Genomic DNA, 19,410 nt, shown 5'->3' on the forward strand with positions numbered 1-19,410 from the left:
TATGCTATTATTATTATTACCAGTAGTTCTGTTAATTATAGTGTCAATTATTTATTCTTTATCTGAATAATAAGACTGATTTTTAAAAAAATCAGAGGCATATGGAAGAATCTAAGACAGTTCTTCGACCAATATGACCCAGGAGGCAGAACATTTTGATCAAATCAAAATGTTTTAGTATTGATGCAATATTGCCCTGTGAGAAAAATACCAGTGGGAAAAATAGAGTATAAATTATTACGTTTCATAACCTATTATTACATATAGTTCAAGCTGACTGAAATAATAGTGATTATATAAAATAATGATTGATTTTAGGGGGGGAAGTTGTTAGAAATAAATTACTGGATTGGATCAGCAAACTGTCAGTGGAATGCACTGTCAATCACAGAATATCCCTGTTCCCCCTTTCCCCCCCACCAGTCCTTTAGTCCCTGGGAAACTTTATTCCTAGAGTTTCAGTCCCACCTGGACTAAGTCTCCCAGAGTTGGAAACTGCCTGGGGACAGAACATGGGAAAGATGTGTTCCTTGCACCCACAAACTGCTGGATCTATCCAACTGTGTTCTTTCTTTTCCTTTCCTTCCTTCTGTTAAAAAGCTACATGGGTTGAAAAAGGGCAACCAAACTTATATTATTAAAACAAAGTTGCAAAAAACCCTTGCCAGCTCCTCACTGGAAGGAAGGCTTGGGCACACCTTTCTCTCAACATACCTGTGTTCTGGGTTATGATATGCTTAGCACGTGTGCACATGTTTTATACTGCTGGTCTATTTTTATTTATTTATTTGGATTTGGATTCCGCCCTCCCTGCGAGCGGGCTCAGAGCAGATCACATCATAAATAGGAAAAAACATACATTAATAAATATAACGATATTTAAAACAATTAAGGAATACAATTTAAAACAACTGTGTATAACCACAAACACAGTTTCAGCTGGAGTGGATGGATACAGAGGACTTCATAATCTGGGCCAAATAATGAGGACAAACTTCAGTGAGGGAGGCCGACTTCATTGGACGCCCTCTGCCTCAACCAAAAGCCTGGTGGAAGAGCTCCATCTTACAGTCCCTGAGGAATGATAATAAGTCCCGCAAGGCCCTGATCTCAAGCGGGAGCAAACAACTATTAATGCACAAATTTGCCAACACTGCTTCAGACAGCAAGAGAATTCACAATAGCTGATTGCCTGTTATCATCCCATTGTTTCCATTCCATTAATGTCCTTGCAATCTCCTGGCTGACATCTGGTGATACTACTCTAATAACACTTTCCAACAGGAGCAGTGAATGTTGCATGACCATGTAATAGCCCTGATTTTGCCAAAATATGAATTACACTTCTTTGTTTAATCCTTTTTTTAAAAAAAATATATTAATTTAAAAATTATTATATTTCTAGGATGCCCTGCTAATGACAGCATCATGGAATGTAAAAATCCATCCAGTAGTTTCCTTGGATGTATGAAACTAATTTCTATTGATAACAAAGCAGTAGATTTAATTTCAGTTCAACAAAATTCAGTAGGAAATTTCAGTGATCTACAAATAGATTTGTGTGGCATTATAGACAGGTAAGATTTTTAAACCCCCCACCCCCAATATTGCATTTTTAATGCTGCTTTTGCTGATACCGAGTGACAGTGTCTTTTCCCAGAGAGCTTTCAGTAGTGTTTATGTTCTAGACCAAAGTGTTTTGGGGGAATTTGTTTCGGTTACATAAACTACAGTCTTTGTTTTTAATTTCTCTGTTTGTAAATTTAATGTGTTTAATGTGCCATATATCAGATCTGTTTTCATTCTGTTGCTAAACAATCCTATATATATAATTCCCTTACATATTGGCCATTTCCAGCTGTCCCATTGGCTGGGCAGTGCACTCCATCAGCTATTGGCCCATCAAGCGCCACTCAAGAGTACTCACGTGCCATTGGCTGGGTTCTGGGTCCACTCCTCTCCACCACCCACTGCCAGCTTGATCACTTTCTTGTCAGAATAAACTGTGAAAACAGCTGTCTCTCCTGCTTGGCTCTACCATGGCTGGCTGGTTACTGAGGTGGGCCAGCGGCCATCAAACCATTCTCTTCAACCTCCTGTTGTGAGGCTGACTTTCCCCTAGGGTTGCCAATCTCCACGTGGGACCTGGAGCTCTCCCACTACTACAATTGATCTCCAGATGACAGAGATCAGTTCCCCTGAAGAAAATGGATGCTTTGGAGGGGTATACCCTATGGCATTATACCCTGCTGAGTCCTTCCCCTCCCCAAACACTGCCTTCCACAAGATCTACCCCCCAAATGTCCAGGTATTTCCCTACTCAGAGCTAGCAACCCTACTTTCCCCACAGTGCCTGTTGGCAGGCAACCAAGCTTGGTTCTGCCAGTAAAAGGTGGGGGGGAGACCCTGTCCACACCTATTTTGGCCTTTGGGAGAAAACTCATTGGGGCCAGTCCTGACTAGGGTTGCCAGCTCCATGTTGGGAAATTTTGGGAGTGGCCTCAGTTGAGCAGAATGCCATAGAGGCCACCCTCCAAAGCAGTTATTTTCTCCAGGAGGAGAGAGAGATCTGTTGTCTGGAGTTCAGTTTTGATAACAAAACTTTAGACTTTCAGCCTAACCTACCTAACAGGGTTGTTGTGCAGACCAAAAGGCAGAGTGGAAAATGATGTAAACTGCTTTGGTCCCCATTGCAGAGAAAAACTATACTTTTCCTCCTGTGGAATCATTGTTGCCAATCTCCAGGTGAGGGCTGGAGATCACTCAGAATTACAACTGCTCTTCAGGAGGGAGGGAGGGGGAGATCGAAAGCTGAAGTCAGAGGGGCAGATTATGGCAGGGTGATGGTTGGCTGGGAAGGAAATAGGGTTGGGAAATTCCTGGAGATTTGAGGGGTGGAGCCTGGTGAGGGTGGTGTTTGAGGAAGATGTTCCTTCCATCATTGCAGTAGCTTCCATCCCCCAGAAAAATCAGTCCCTCACCTTCTGTGACTATTCTTTTATGCAGCTCTCACAACCCTAGGAATAATCTTTCTGGGCGTATGAAGGGGCTGCACAGAAAGAACTGCAGGAACATTTTTGTGTTCTGTCTATGGAATCAGAGATCCACAACAGTAGATGTTGCTTGTTAAGATATTTGAGAGAATAGCTCACATGACAAACTTTTATGGCAGACCACCTTGTTCTGCAGCCACAACTTCGTCTGCCCTGGAACAATTAATCCTCCTTGTCTCTTCATCCCCCAATCCTCTTTTTTTTTAAAAAAACAGCACAGCAAGCTGCACATACCAGATAGGGCTTTCCAAACTCTTCTGACAGCCCTACTTCTTGCAAGGATTTGGCCTTTATTCTTATTGCCCTGGCAACCTAGCAGATGACTAGTTGCCTAGGTAAGCTACATTATGGCTGAACTCTTGCCAGAGGTTACTTACTAGAATTTGGGATACAGCACAGGACACAAAGAGCTTGCTGTGCTGCTTTTAAAGAAGAAACAGAGAGTAAGGATTAGCTGCTCTGGTTACAAAGTAGAGAAGAGATGACAGCTGTCAATGAGTGAGTAGGAGGCAAGATGGAACAGGTGCCACCCTCTATCCATTGTCTGAAGTGACTACCTCTGTTGGTCTCATGGTAAAGCTGGCCCTGGCTGCAACTTACTTTGTAGCCACCTCCATCCCCAGCCATGTGTGTGAAATAAAATCTAGTGACTCATATACCACAGCTGTTACCCAGTATGTCCTTTTTAGTTTCCTAGTTACCTTTTCTTTTACCCATTGGTTTACTGTATCACAGGTGCCTATACTTGCAAGTACAGCTAATATTTCATCAATATATTAATGTGTTTCCTTTTATCCATATAGATGTCTGCCCAATTACTGTGAACATGGTGGTGAATGTTCACAGTCCTGGAATAGTTTCTATTGCAACTGTGCAAACACAGGTTATACAGGGGCTACATGTCATTCCTGTAAGTCCTAGAAACTTTCTTACGTCTTTTAAAACTGTTATTTTAGAGACAGGAGATTTGGCTATGATTTTGTTGTTTGGTTGGAATGCACTTTGAACTCTAGCATGAAATGAAGGAGATTGGCCCTATTCCGAATCTTGTGCTCATTCCCATATATGCACTTCATTAGAGGCGCATGTGGAGCTACCTGTCCACTGAGGCAGATGAGACAGGCGCATACAGTTGGGGGAGCTGCATCCTATAAACTGGAGTCACTGTGTGCATATAGAAATGTCTTAATTGGGGTATAGATGTAATTCTGCCTCCAGTTTCAAATCGATAAGTCTTATTGATTGCAGTTATTTCACTGAGGCATTTGGAGAGGCTACTGAGGATTATGAATGTTTAAATGCTATGTTTACTGAGAATTATTTGTGGCACAATATATTTCTGCCTCATGTCTTCCCCTGCAGTGCTGACAAGAGCTAAATTTGTCTGAAATCCTTCTGTGAAGAAATCTTTGGGGTTTTGCAGTGTGCTGCAACAAAGGACAATTAAACATATAAAGGGTCTGAAATAAAACATTCTGTAGTGTACCTACTTAGGGAGTAGATCATCCTCCTTATGAAGAAAGAATTAAGAAGTAGTTTAGGGGGGAAACTGGCTTTATAACTAAAGGGGGAAATGTGAGACAGGTTTACAAATCATAAATTGTTCGAAGGTAATTCATGGAAAGAAAGACTACAACCTGAAATCATCCAATCACTTACTGAATTCTGGAAGAAGAAAAAAACTTATGGGGCAAAGTTAAGAGAAGGTTCACTGAGAGCCAGTGTGGTGTGGTGGTTAGAATGTAGGACTAGGCTCTGGGAAAACCAGGTTCAATGTGAGTAGAGTGTGTGTAAGTAACTTCGGGTCCCCATTGGGGGGAAAGGTGGGGTGTAAAGAAATATCAGATTTGTGGGACCATCATCTTTTTCAACCAAGTTTAGCAATGCATTTGAACCCAAACCTCTTCTAGAGTTCAGGCTTATTCTAAATGGATTCATTTTGCCAATCTCCATGGCAGGTTCTCCTTCCAAGCTTACCAAAAACAAAGAGGCCTCAAATGTGGCCCCATAGTCCTTCATGTGAGGCCTGGATATTGTGTTGGTGTCCACAGCATGGAAAATGTACTTTCTGACATATGTGGATGTTGCTGCTAGGCTGCTGGCAGGGTTCAGACCTACTTGGAAACATGAACTACTTTGTGGTATATGGATATATAGAAATAAAATTTATTGTCTCAGATGTTGCTGAAGCCAATATCCTAGAAAGCTTTATAAAAATGACTGCATTCATGATAGCTAGCTCTGCAGTAGCTGATAGCGATAACAGCCAACAGTAAAACATGGTCAGAAGGACGATATCTTCGATTACAGGATGGGTGCCAGTGGCTGGCAGTAGATGTGAGGCTCCTGGAGCAGCTGTTGCCTACCAGTCAAGACTGGCCTTTGATCTGATGAAACAATCTAATTCTTGTATTCCATCTTAGAATAATGAGATCAAATAGTGAATGCCCATCTATCTTGAAGAAATATAGGCTCTGATGAAATTTAGATCCTGTACTGTAAATAATGCCATTGATCCTGAGCTTTACTTTCTATGTCATGAAACTCCATCATTATTTATATCAGATGGTGCCCTGTTCAGACTCATCTCTCAGTATCATAATTCTGTACTACTAACCTTGCTGAATTTTCCATGCAGAGCACTTTTGCTCTGAACCAATATTTATCACAAGCACTAATTGCATAATAACCTAGTAGAAGAAAATCATGAGAAATTATATTTCTATAGATCAGCAGCTGGGACAATAGCTTCCTTCAATGTTCAGAACCTCCGTATTGTCCTTATGGATGAAGCATTTCAAGAAAGTGTGTGTGTGTGGGGGGGTCTTCTTGACCATTGTTTTGTGTTTTCCTCCTTCCCCCCGTTTCCTCCTTTTGGAAACATTTTTCATTTATTTTGGGGGAAAGTTTCCATTTGACACTGTACATTCAAGGTTTTTGTTTTTTTTAAAAAAGGCGAAGTATAAACATTTAAAGCATACAGCATCTTTAAAAAACAAAAATGTAATCTTGAACAGCATGATTACTGAAATGAAACTGATAATTTTAGGAGGTTGATGCACTTTTGATATGGAAATTTTACCCAGCTGTACTTTAAGTGATTTTATGCTGTGTAACTGAAGGGTGGCTAAAGGAGTCCTTTCCCCAAAGTTTCTATCAAAGACTTTTTCAAACTTCTTCAGCTTGACTGCCACAATAGAAGCTAGATGTTGGAGTGAAAAGCCAGAATTGCTAGGACTTATTTAATTTGAAATGAGAGATTTAACAATTAGTTTCTCCAGCTGCCCAGAAAACAGAAACAAATCCTTCTAATCAACTAATAAAATGAGCAGAAAATGTCAAGTACTGTGTACTTCATTTTAAGTTTGAAGCATTTCCATAAGTTCCATATTGTTAGTTCGATCAAATGTGTCACTGCACAGGTAAAGCAGATGAGTAGATTGGCACTAGGGTCTCAGCACTGGCTCAGAGGAACAGATCATCTCTCTGAACTGGTGCTGGAAGCTAGCACTGCCCCCTATGGAACAAAATAGCAATCATCAGTGCTTATTGTGCCAACACTCTGCTGAAGCACTTACACAGCCGAGTTGTTCCTTAGAAGGATTTTCGTTTTCTGAATATGATGATAAGTTTCATGTGCAACATTATATTAGATATTGGAATGCCACTATTTCTTAACACAAGTATATGTTTGTACTGCCAAATACAGTAGCCCAGTGTTTCTCAGATCTTCTGAGTTGAGGATTCATTTTAAACTTTATTTCTTGAAACTCAGCCATGGCCAGACATTGGAATGCATTAACCAGATGAGCACGTGGAATGGATGCTTGCTTGCCCTGGTAAAGAAGCTGAGACAAATGGATTTTAAAAGCTTTGCATAGCTCTGTCTTGATCAGCCTGAATAACCTCAGAGCTTGGAGGCTAAGAAGGCCTGGCCATGGTTAGTATTTGGATGGGATACTACCAGAGCCAGTTTGGTGTAGTGGTTAAGAGCAGTGGACTCTAATCTGGTGAACTGGCTTTGATTCCCCGCTCCTCCACATGCAGCTGCTAGGTGCCCTTGGGTCAGTCACAAGTTCTCTCAGAGCTGTTCTCTTAAAAGCAGTTCTTTCAGCCCCACATACGTCACAAGGTGTCTGTTGTGGGGAGAGGAAGGGAAGGATATTGTAAGGCATTCTGAGACTCCGAGTGAAGGGCAGGGTATAAATCCAATCTCTTCTTTGTCGTCAGAGGAAGGCAATGACAAACCACTTCTTGTTATCTCTTGCCTTTAAAACCCCATGAAGTTCATGAGGTTGCCATGAGTCAGTTGCAACTCAGTTGCACACTTTACCTTTATAGCACTGTCCTACTTGTCCAATGTGCAGTGGTAGGATATAGAAATGGGAAAAAATGGATATTGTGTCAACCAATCTTAAGATCAAGACCAATTGAAATGGTTAGAGTCCCCGTTATCCACAATTCTGTGATAAAACAAGTTTCTTAATATTACTATCTTTGACGGGGCATGATTGCATAATATAGCCATGAACTCCATCATTATAGAAACAAAGATAGACACCCACTCAGTCATTTTCTTGTGACAGAAGTAAATGCTGTTTACTTATACTAGGAGGAGTGCCGTTTTATTGTGCAATTTTCTTTTGTTTCCCTGAGCTTTGAATGAATGTGTTGTATATTTTAACCCTCCTATTGTTCATGCCCCAAATAAAATGCAAAATGATGCCATTATGCTTGTGATGGAAGATGTTCTTTTACAGCCATTTATGAGCAATCTTGTGAAGCCTATAAGCACAGAGGGAACACTTCAGGCTTTTACTACATCGATTCAGATGGGAGTGGCCCCTTGGGGCCATTTCTTGTATACTGCAATATGACAGGTAAGGTGATAAACTCCCTTAACTCCTGGTTCTGTCTGCATGCATGCTCATTATATTATATTGAAACACAATCTATCAAGTAGGAAATGTACCTGTTCTGGAGCTCGTCAATTTAAAGTACAAGCAGATGAAGGTGACTTCTTCGCTCAGAGTAAAGGGAATGAATTAGAAAGGAAAACTGCAATAACAGTAATACTCAGACAGTGAAGCTATGATGGTGTTCCTTTTGTGCATAAATGGGTTATGTGTGCTTTGTTTTCATATTCTGCACATTTTAAAAATTTCTCTACAACTATGCAAGGAACTTAAAGCTGAGTTTCATTTTATTATGAGCTAATAATGAAATGTTTTAATCCATTTAGACCTTCAGTTGTGAAGTTAATGATACTTTTTCCCATTCTGTTTTTCTTAAGTTATTTACAGAGGATTTTCCCCCATTTTTTTTACAATTGCATTTTAAAATTGGGACTGCTTCTTTTGAGACTGTAGTTTCATCTAGTCAGAATTAAGCATGTTTTAAGTTCTTTGGAAAGTTAAACACATGCATATGGCAGCAGTCCTATGTAGGCTGGCAAGTTAGTGTCATTCAACAAAACAGGTTTTACTTCAGGGTAGACCTGGCTAAGATTGGCATCAGGCTGCATGCCACTGACATTTAATGAGTCTTATTTCTATCTGTCTGGATGGTTGTGCCTTTATATTGGAATATTTCATTGTGAATAAATTCAGCAAGCTATTTGTGCTTTTATTCCAGGATTATTCTGTGCAAAATTTCAGTATTTTGCTTGTATGGTGTGTTGTTTAGTGCCTTTCTGTAGAGCTTTGTTTAGATTTTAACTGCTGCAGATAAACAGCTGCAACATGTGTAATGAAAAGGTGATCAATGCATCATTTGCACACACATTTTCCTGCAATCTATTTTCATGTAATATTTATTTATTTGACTTGTAGACTGCCCTCCCCCAAAGGGCACAGGGCGATGTACAAGATTTCAATAAATATGTATTAATTTCAGGCCATAGTTGCCCTGTAAAGAACTTACCTATATTCCTACCCAGCACAAGCACAGCAACTACATACAATAGAATCCAAATAAAATTATTGCCCTATTCTTCCTGTTCCCCCTTGGCACATGTGGAAGCTTGTGTAATTTGAAGGAGCTCCTATAACCTGATGGACTGGAAGCAGAGGGCTGGACACTGATAGAGAAGATGCACACAGACCATCTGTTCCTTTGACTTTTGAGGCATGCTTCCTGTAGTTTGTTGTAGTGGTTAAGTGTCTGGACTCTAATCTGGGAGAACCGGGTTTGATTCCCCACTCCTCCACTTGCACCTGCTGATGTGACCTTGGGTCAGTTGCAAGCTCTGGCACAGCTGTCCTTGAAAAAGAGCAGTTTGTGTCAGACTTCTCTCAGCCCCACCCACCTCACAGGGTGTCTGTTGTGGGGAGGGGAAGGGAAAGGAGTTTGTAAGCCGCTCTGAGACTCCAAGTGAAGGGCGGGGTATAAATCCAATCTCTTCTTCTCTTCTTCTTCTTCTACATGTGGTCAAAGGGGAGAAACAAGAATCTGGTTGCTTCCCAGCTGTCTCTCTGTATATAACCACTGCATACACATGGGGAAGCATCATACTGATGTATTATTTTACTTGATTCTGTTGCAGAAATGTGTTACTATATAAACCACATAAATTAAATTATGAAAAGATAAGCAAATATAAAATAGGAATATTTACAGTGGCCCAATGTGGAACTAAAATATAAATATTTTACTGTTGTAATGTCTCAAATGTGTTGATTTGTTAAAAAATGGGGGAGAAATTAACAATTTCCTATTCTTTACCTGAAAATAGTTTCTCATATGTGGCTGTGGTCATGCATACTAAATAATCCACTTTCAGTGCACTTTCCAACTGGTTTTTACTGTGTGAACTGGCATAATCCAGTTGGAAAGTGCATTGAAAGTGGATTATTTAGTGTGTGTGACTGCAGACAGTGACAGAGAGCTTTGATTCTCAAAAGCTTACCCCCCCCAAAAAAAAAAACCTGGTTGGTCTCTAAGTTGCTACTGGACTAAAATCTAGCCATTCTTTCCCTGTGTTTTTTGGATAATATTCAAGGAAAACGGCTAACCCAATGATGAGTACCAAAGAAAGGGTCTGCAGCAGCTTTCCTATTCACAATGTTTTTCATTTGTAAAGCGTTTAATTCTCTTCATTAAGGTCCTGCAAAGTAATGTCAAAGTCAATATCATAATTAAGAAAGCACATTTCTTAAAGAAGCAGTCACATGATGGAATTTGACCATGTTTACATTTGATAATTACAATTGCTAGCTATATCTTAACTGAAGTACCAAAATGGTATTGTGGATTTTCCTGGATATACAGAAAAGTAAATGAATAATGATTAATTCTGAATAATGTACAGTCTAACTTTAAACACCCTAGGAATGATCCAGCCAAATTTGTTTAAATTTCTAGCCTGAAACCAACGAATTCCAATTAATTAAATGAAATTTAATCCCCAGTAATTCATCTTGACCTTTGTAGGCTTACTGTGACAGGCCTTTACTAGCTACTGAGAGAACCCACATGGCCTTTTTATGATTTTGGAGAACCAGGTTTGTTTTAAACTATACACATTCCCCTCAGTTAACAGATGTTCTACAGGTGGCAAGTGTAAATGCTTTGGGTTCACTGCCATGAAGTAAGCTTTGTGGTGAGCAAGTAGAACAGGGAGATCACTGAGACAGCAGTTGTATATAAATAACAAAGAAGATATTTACAGGTTGGTCTCAAAGAACAAAACAGCATCACAGGTCTCCAAAGGAGAAATCTAAATGGGCACATAAATTTAAGTTTGTTATGCCTTCTGAGTGTGATTTGAATTCTCTTTTACAGCTTACAGGTACAAATAGGCTTTTACTGACTAGCCACTAAGTTGGATCCTCACACACATATACAGGATTTCACCCACACCAGCCTGCTCTTTCCTAAGAATCAGACTAAATGGTACAAGGTCTGCTCATTACCAGAGACAGGCCTAACAATCAGGTACTCTGTTCTCTCTCACTCTGCAACAATAGCCGGAAGAGCTACCCTTCAAACTGCCTGTTCTTTTCCTGAGCCAGACCTGAGCTGTCACTGCTCTCGCCCCTGAGACAGACCTGAACTCTCTCCTCCTATGCTTCCCTCCAACATTCCATCCTCCTTCTGAAAAGTGATTGGATGATGGAGCAGCACTCCCATAGGCTCAGCTGAATGGCTGTTTTTCCCTCCAGGTGCAGGACAGCCTCCTGTCCATCACAGTTACCCTTTCACAGTGCTGCAATAACAGTAAAAGCTATAGATCATAGAATTCTTCTGCTGTGAATAATTTAAATTATCTATAATCTGTATTTAGCACCTCTATCTTTCTGTTGTACATAAACTAGACCACCAAACCTACCTGTCTTTCTACTTCTTTTCTGACAATAGTCAGGGTGTTCTTGTCCCTAGGAATTCACTCCTTTCCTACTTTGTGATAGGGTCTCCTTTTTTACCTTTGTATATCTATGCACATTGTTTCCTTGTATCCCTTTGTCTGTTTTCTGAGCTCACTGTCTGCTTTACCCCACTTCTTTTAGCCATGCTATAGCCATTTTTTCCAACCTTTTTAGTTTTCTTTAGCTCCTTCACTCTCTTCCTGTAGCGTCTCCTGAAGTGCTTTTATTTTTCAGAACTGTAGTGTTATCTACTTCTTGACTCAGTTTGCTGATCTCTCTGCCCTTTTCCTAGGGTTTCCAACCTCCAGGTGGACCTAGAGTTCTGGAATTATAACTGATCCTCAGACTATAGGTATCAGTTCTCCTGAAGGAAATGACAGCCCTGTAGGGTGGAGTCTATGGTACTGCCTCCCTGCTGAGCTCACTTCCCTTCCCCAAATCCATGTTCAGTAGGACTGATTTCACACAAGAGCTGCGCCATGGTCGCGCCTCCCTTTGCCCCACCCCTATTGGTCAATTTCCCACTCGAAGCCGTGCAGCTGAACCGTGGGGAAAATCGGGCGAAGCCGCGGGTCAAAATGCAGCCGGGCGGCTTTGAGTGTGAAATTGACTAATAGAAGTGGGGCAAAGGGAGGCGCAACCGTGGCACAGCTCTTGTGTGAAATCAGTCTAGGCATCAACCCTAAATCCCTAGGAATTTCACAAACCAGAGATGGCAACCCTACTTTTTCTTCAGCTATACTTTGCCTTCATTTGCCCTTCTCTTTGGTTCTGGTTTCTCGTTCTGTTGACTGTTCTGCACTACCTCTGAATTTTCTAGCATTTAGCTTCCTGGAACTCTTGCTTCCTTAGCTTCCTGGGTTTTTCCCTAGAGTTTTTCTGGGCCCATGGGATATTACATGCCAGGTAAGCTTAATCACGGCTTTTACCTCCACAAGTGCAACAGTTTATCCACTATGAGGGAAACCCATTCCTTTCAATGCAACCTGATTCCATACAAACGTATTTAGGGCCCATTCTGCATCTAGCATTTGCTCCATTGTTTTACCAAACCCACAGTGGAACAGAAAAAGATGTGGCTCAAAACCACATTCAAATACCTCTGGCCAATGCCGTATTGACTGCAGAGTCACCCCTAAATGGCCATAAAACGGCCATAAATCTATACAGACAGTACCATAAAACCGAGAGATCAAAGGAAGTGAAACTGGCATGCAGTGTGGAGGCTACCATAAAATCTGACAATCAAAGTGAAAGTGGCATGCAATGTAGAGGGGAATTCCAGTTTCAATGTGGGTTTTGTAGAACAGCAGAGCGAATGCTAGGTGCAGAATGGGCCTAGGGCTGTGGCTCTCTTAGAGCTTTAGGCCTGCCTAGCACACATTAAAATTATGAATGTTTCAATTATGTAACAAGGCCTAATTTTTATGAAGGTGGGTTAAGAACCAGAGTCTTATTAGAATACACACTTATATTACATTCTATGACTCTTTGGATTTAGTTTTATCATAATTTTTTAAGCATGTACCTAATGGGTAGCAACTTTCATAAGCACTAATTTCCACCAGGACTTGGGAAAGCCAGTATTCAGCTGGCACAATGAAAGGTGCCAGTTCTCAGTACCTGTGAGTACTGTACACACACACACACAAAGCCATGGATATAGGTATCTGTGTTCCCAGAGGCTTACCGGAAGACATCTCAATTACAAAGCACTTCCAGGACCATGAAGTGTCCTGCTTATATTGAACTCTAGACATTCATTGCTGCAGCAATCAAGATGCTACTTATAAAGGGAGAGGCACAACTATTCATTAATCTTTGACCAAATCAAAGGGGGAAAAGAGGTGCAGTTTACGCACTCCAGTGATTTTTAAACTGTGTCAGAAGGTGTCCAAGCCTCTGAGGTAAAATGCAGTTTGATTTATCCTTGAGCATCCAGGAACAGCTGCTAGAGTTCTCATCAGTCACTCCTTATTCAACACATTAAGTGAATCTCATTGATCAGTTCCTCATCAAGAGATGCAATCTGACAGCATGAATCTTCAGTATTTGCTTTGTTCCCTGTTTCCTCATGGCTGGTATTCCCTTTTCCCACCAGAGGCAATGGAGGCAGATGCCCACATTTTGTCTGCTGCTACCTTGTCATTGATATTCATGTGGCTTTCTTCTCCAGGCATCTGGAAAGGAAGGGAATGCTATCCTGCCTTGTTCTTGGAGGTCACTTTCAATATTGCAAGGCTGTGGGCCAAAGCCTCAAATCAGATGGCAACACTTTGCATAGAAACATTGTCAGGTTGTTCTTCTAGGATTGTGGAGGCAATTTTAGAAGGCTGCAAATGTGTTCCCAGTAGTTTTGCATTTAAAGACAGTCAGGAAATCTGCCCAGCTAATGTCGCTGAATGCACTTTCAAAATATTGACCCAAACCCATGTACTAATGGATAAACATTAAAGATGTATTTGATTATCAGAGACATGAATCTCTATATTTCATCCTCCTGCTATAACTGATTTACCTGTCATTAAAAATCTTCTTGCTGCCAGTCATTCCCAGGCTTTCATAAATAAAGGAAGTTGAAGGCAAGGTGTCCTGTTCTGCAGCACAGTTAAAAGACTTAACTGTAAAATATTGATTCAGTTTCTCAGGAGACTATGTCTATAAATACATTCACTGAATGGATTGGCCAATATTATACCAGTTAGTGCTTACATAAGGTAGGAATCTAGCAAGGGCAAAGAATGATTAACTAATAAAATAAAGTTGGACAAAATGTATCCAAAAACATGCTGAGCAGCTGGTTCTAAATTTGACTGTCCTGCCTAGCAAGCTGCCAGTTCCCTATCATTGTTTTCTAGAAAATAGGATAATTTGTATTACACTGTTATAAATCATTATTTGGAGAGCACAGAGGGTCAGTTTCTCCCAGCACACAAAAGGACAGCCTTTTATCTGACAAAATGGAGAAGACAATAAATGTCATTGCAATATAGAGGGCAAAATATCAGTCCAACACTACTATAAAATGAGATAGAAATTAGTCTGGGTGGCCCAAGAGCAGGTTTGCTTTATTTTTTGCTCAACAAGGAAAGAAGCATTTTTTTAGGTTGGAAAACATTTAATATTTATGCATCTAGTACATCAGAATGATCTATTTGATGTCTTTCATTTTTATTACCTGACCTTCTTTGGTGGCCAGCAAGGCCATGTATTAAAACCTGGTAATATGAGACAATTGAAGTATAAAACACTGGAAGCCCAATCCTAAATCCCCCCAGCCAAAACATCCATGATGCTGCTCAATTCTGTCCTTGTATCAGAGTCACTCCAGCACTGCACTGGCAGAGATTGGAATGGCGCTAATCTAGATATACTGATGTATCTCTCACTTTTACTAGAATAGCTTGAGGATTCACTGCATATCTTTAGTATTCACCCTACCCTCTATTCTTATCTCTCCTGCATTTCCCACAGAAACAGTGGGGCTGAGGGAAGGCCTGACAGGGAGGTTGTTTCTGAAACCTCCAGGGAGGGCTTTTTGACCTCCTGCAACCAGTGTTCCCTCTAAGCTGAGTTAGTGTGAGCTAGCTCACTATCTTTTAACCTCCGGCTCTCACATTTTTGTCTTAGCTCAGGAAGGATGGCTCCAGAGCAAACTGACTTATGCAGTATAGCCCAATCGCTCGCTCACAACTTTACTACCAGTAGCTGACAAAGTAGATTTTTTGCTCACAAGACTCCACAGCTTAGAGGGAATCTTGCCTGCAACCCCTTTTCCTTCATGGGCTTAGAACAGGAGGGTGGGAGAGAAGGGAGGTTTGAAAAAATGCAAAGCTGGTTGATGCAGGAATGGCAGTGCTGTCCAATTGGCTCTTCCCCCATGTAGTGGTTTTTCAAATCCTCACTGATCGGTGGTCAGAGGAGGCAGGAGGGGAAAAATACCACACCCTCTCTTTCTCTGCCTTCACTTCCACCCCCCCACTTTTAAACTAAACTGCTTAGTCCCACACTTTTGCCATTTCCTGTCTATTTCTTGAAATCATCAACCACACACACACACACACACACACACAACACCACATGCACCTGTTTGCACCCCCAAGCAGCCTCCTGCCTTCCCTCCCTCACACCAGTTACTTGCGAGCTGGGTAAGAGCCCTGGATGGGCCAAATCTGCCCCCTGGACCTTATTTCTGACACCCCTGGATCATACAATATCATCATCATCATCATCATCATCATCATCATCTGTTGTTATTATTATTATTATTATTATTATTATTATTATTATTATTATTATTATTATTATTATTATTATTATTATACATTATACATACAGATCATTCCACAAAAAGAAAATTTTAAAAATGAAATATTTTGGGATGTAGAATAAACTTTAACGGTAAAATTCATAAAAACAGAGACATACAATCAAGGGGAGTCTCAATAGGAAATCAAGGCAGGGGAGGTCAACATTACATCTCAGGTTTGAACAGAAAATTGCCCCTACAAAATATTTTGGAGTCTATACCCCATACTTCAGGAGAAGGACCTCTTCTGCACCCTCCTTCTCTGAAATACCTGGATCATACATTTTAATCACATTTTTGCCTTTCCCACATTCTAAAGTATCCCCACAAGGAATGACCAACACACATTGATTGGGATGAATTCAACATTACCACTCGTGATCCTGGCATAAGATTCATCCTATTTTGTTATTTACAATACCTTGACCAAAAAAAATGCTTTCTATTTGTTAGTAAATAGTGCTATCACCATATGAGGACATTGATTGTATTCCTAAGGACCACTTCTTGGCAGTATGTGCCATTGAATAACATTGGACTTACTTATGAATAGATCTGCTTGGGATTGTTTTCCTTGGGTAGGATCCTATCAGTTTCACTCATTGTTGGCCCTTTGATCAACACATAGAACCTTTCCCTGGTTAAAAAAAAAAGTGGGCTCTGCTAGAACAAAAGTCCTTGTGCTGGTAAAAATTCCAAGCACCAGGGGAATAATCCACCATTAGCAAAACTGATTCACAGGAACGTATCCATACTCACAAGACTGATTTACTTAGTGAAAATAGTAAGGGGAAATCTTTTCATGCACTTCTAAACAAACTCTTTTAAAAACCTTCAGAAGCTAACAAATATACGACATGCTGGGAAATAATAAGGGAGGGGGAATCTAATGTGATGAAGCAATACCCCAAAACCAACAGGAGCACTCATGCAGTCCTGCTGTGACTTGCCTCCCTATCTCTCTCAAGTATGACTTAGAAATGGTGCTTGCTATTTCATAAATTCAGGCTATAAATAAACTGCTTACCACATATTTACTACAATGTCAAAATTCACCTTTGATTTTCATTTGCAAAGAAGGTACAAAGTTGTTGTTTTTATTCTTTTCACACTGATTTATGGTAATATTTTATAGAACAGAGCAATTCCTTTAGACTAATTATGACTAATTTTGTCAGATAACCTTATCTTATAGTACAGATAACTTAGTAAATAAATAGCTCCAATACACAGTCTGTGTTTCTTGGATAAAAGTACAACAAAGCTACCTTGTGATATGACCTGGGGCTCGGGGGGGGCAATACTCATTGTGCACAGAAATACTTGGATATACCTAAATGAGTTCCAGGTTTTCATCCCTTTACATCTCAGGAAATTGCAACAGATATGTTTATAGTGCATTGCTGTGTGCACATTTGACTTTCATTGTGCTTTCTGACTTTTTTTTTTTTTGCAAGACACCACTTGGACAATTATACAGCACAACAACACAGAGTTAACCAGAGTCAAAAGTGCAAATCCAGAGAACCCACATACTGTGTTTTTCAAATATGCTGCCAACCTAGAACAGCTTCAGGCTACAATTAACCATGCAGAACACTGTGAGCAGGAGCTTGCTTACCATTGCAAAAAGTCACGCCTTTCAAATAAGCGAGGTAAGTAATGCAGACAAATCTTATTATGCTGTGTAATGTGTGATACCAAACAAACGCCTGTAGATGTTTAATTCTGTCAAGGTTATGGCACTTTGCAATTATAGTTTGTATTTTTAAAAAGCTTTAGCAGACAAATCCCAACCCTGTAAGTTGCTGAATAGCTTCTGAATGAGAAAACCACCAAGGTCAATTTATAATGAGTTTCATTCAAAGCATTAACTACTTTCAAAGTCAATTTCTTGTTTAATCCTATAGTTTAACAGAAATTATAACAAAGCTCCTTCCTGACCTGCATGTAAAGGACTACAAATTTTTGCTAAGAGCAAAAGTTAATATAGATTGAATCTTAGATAAAACAATCCCAAAGCATCTTTAAAAAACCGCCTTCTTGTGCTTATAATTATACTCTGTTTTACTCATGTAATGCAGAGTTTAAAATATGAGTACTACAAAATGGCATGGATACTAAAGCTGTCCTCCACAAAGTAAGGAACTTTGCTGTCACACAGAAAGCCTCCTCCAATGAGCAAGTCTCCTTCCACAGCAGCAAAATTTATCATTTGTTGGAAGGGAATAATATGATCCAACCCTTTTTTTTTTAGGAACAAAATGATATTGTAGTGATTAAAAAAGAATAGCATGCAGGTCCTAAGGATGATTTTACAGTATTTGAAAGAGGCAAGAGAGAACAGCCAATTGTGGAGCTGTCATTGAATGCTAAGGGGTCCATCGGTGCATGTACAATTGGGAAAGGATTTGTTTATTTGAGGATAATGAATCCATTAATGGTTTTTAAATATATGTTAGTACATGTTAAATTTTTCAATAAGGCTGGGTTTGGCCAGTGGTACACCAAGGGTCAGGGGTCATTTAGTAGAAAAAGAGGTGCAGGAGCTTATTAGCATAACTCATTAGCATAACTTATTTGCATATGCCACACCCCCTGACATCACCGGAAGTGTGTCAGAAGGCAACACCCACCGCTCAGGCTCTACTGGACTGTTTTGGATTGCTAGCTATTGGGGGGGGATGTGCAGATCTGTACTCGCAGAAGAGGGAGAGCTTGTACATGAATAAAACTTGGTCTTAAAGGTGCCACTGGACTGTTTGGGGTGGGGGGGGCAGGGGGGCTCTGCAACTTACCTGGCTGCTTCTTGCTCTGACTGAGGGCTGCTGGGAGCAGGGGGTGGGGCTTGTTGCATGTGCCCGCCCCCTGGGCTCTTTACAGCCGGAGCTCCTCTCCTGTGCGCTTCTGCAGGAAATGAGCCCTGCCAAGGGTGGGGTGGGGGTGTGGTCCACCTTGGCCACACCTTGAGGTGGGCCCTTGAAGCCAGCATCATGTTTTACTGCTGAACAGTTTTCCTTTTATTTTTAAAACCCAGTTCTGGCTGCAGCACAGTAAAGTCTGAGCATAACAAAAAGCTTTTTAGGATCAGCTAGACTTCCTTTTCTCCAAAACTGAAGCAAACTTGCTTAATAAATTGTACAACCAAAACAGTATGCTGAGAGCTGGTACAGTAATTGCCAGCCTGCAGGTCATTTTCTCCAACAGTCTAGCCTTTTTCTCTTCTTTTCCTCACACCCAGCTCAACCAGATCTTGCAAAGCAGTAATTAGGGTGTTGCAGCAAGATAAAACAACCTTTCCATCTCTTAATTTCTCTCCCTTTTCCACATGTTTCTCATTCATTTATGTCTCCATCTAATTTTCCAGTACCCCCCCCCTTTATTTCCATTTCTTGGTCTCAAGAACTTCTCATCCCTATCCTGCTTGATGACCAAATGTATTTAAGAGTAGTATAATAGCAAACCTTTGTTAATATTATGAACAGAAGACACTGGGCTTTATGCTGGTTCTGCTGGGCTTTCAACTCTTGTCCCTTGCTTGGACTGTGATTCTGTGCTTGCAATCAGCTGGAATTGCCGCAATGGCACTTTGCTGGACACTGTACATTGCACTGGTTCTTCTGGGATTCCAACCTCCCCCCCCCCCCCGCGCGCTGGGTTTTGGTTTTTCTGCACAGGGGTC

The 19,410-nt window shown here is 40.6% G+C and overlaps 1 protein-coding gene across 1 annotated transcript in view; it reads left to right on the forward strand.

Moving 5' to 3' along the window:
* CNTNAP4 (contactin associated protein-like 4) overlaps nt 1-19,410 on the forward strand; it is a gene marked incomplete at its 3' end in the record, with an annotated part of 332,294 nt that overhangs the window by 244,080 nt on the left and 68,804 nt on the right. The window contains exons 10-13 of the mRNA XM_015429079.1: nt 1,406-1,577; nt 3,857-3,963; nt 7,814-7,933; nt 17,186-17,383. Of these exons, the coding sequence (XP_015284565.1) occupies nt 1,406-1,577; nt 3,857-3,963; nt 7,814-7,933; nt 17,186-17,383 (597 nt within the window). The remainder of the gene's footprint in view (nt 1-1,405; nt 1,578-3,856; nt 3,964-7,813; nt 7,934-17,185; nt 17,384-19,410) is intronic.

Source organism: Gekko japonicus, unplaced genomic scaffold, assembly GCF_001447785.1.
Source record: "Gekko japonicus isolate JY-2015 unplaced genomic scaffold, Gekko_japonicus_V1.1 scaffold1733, whole genome shotgun sequence".
Classification (NCBI taxonomy): Eukaryota; Metazoa; Chordata; class Lepidosauria; order Squamata; family Gekkonidae; genus Gekko; species Gekko japonicus.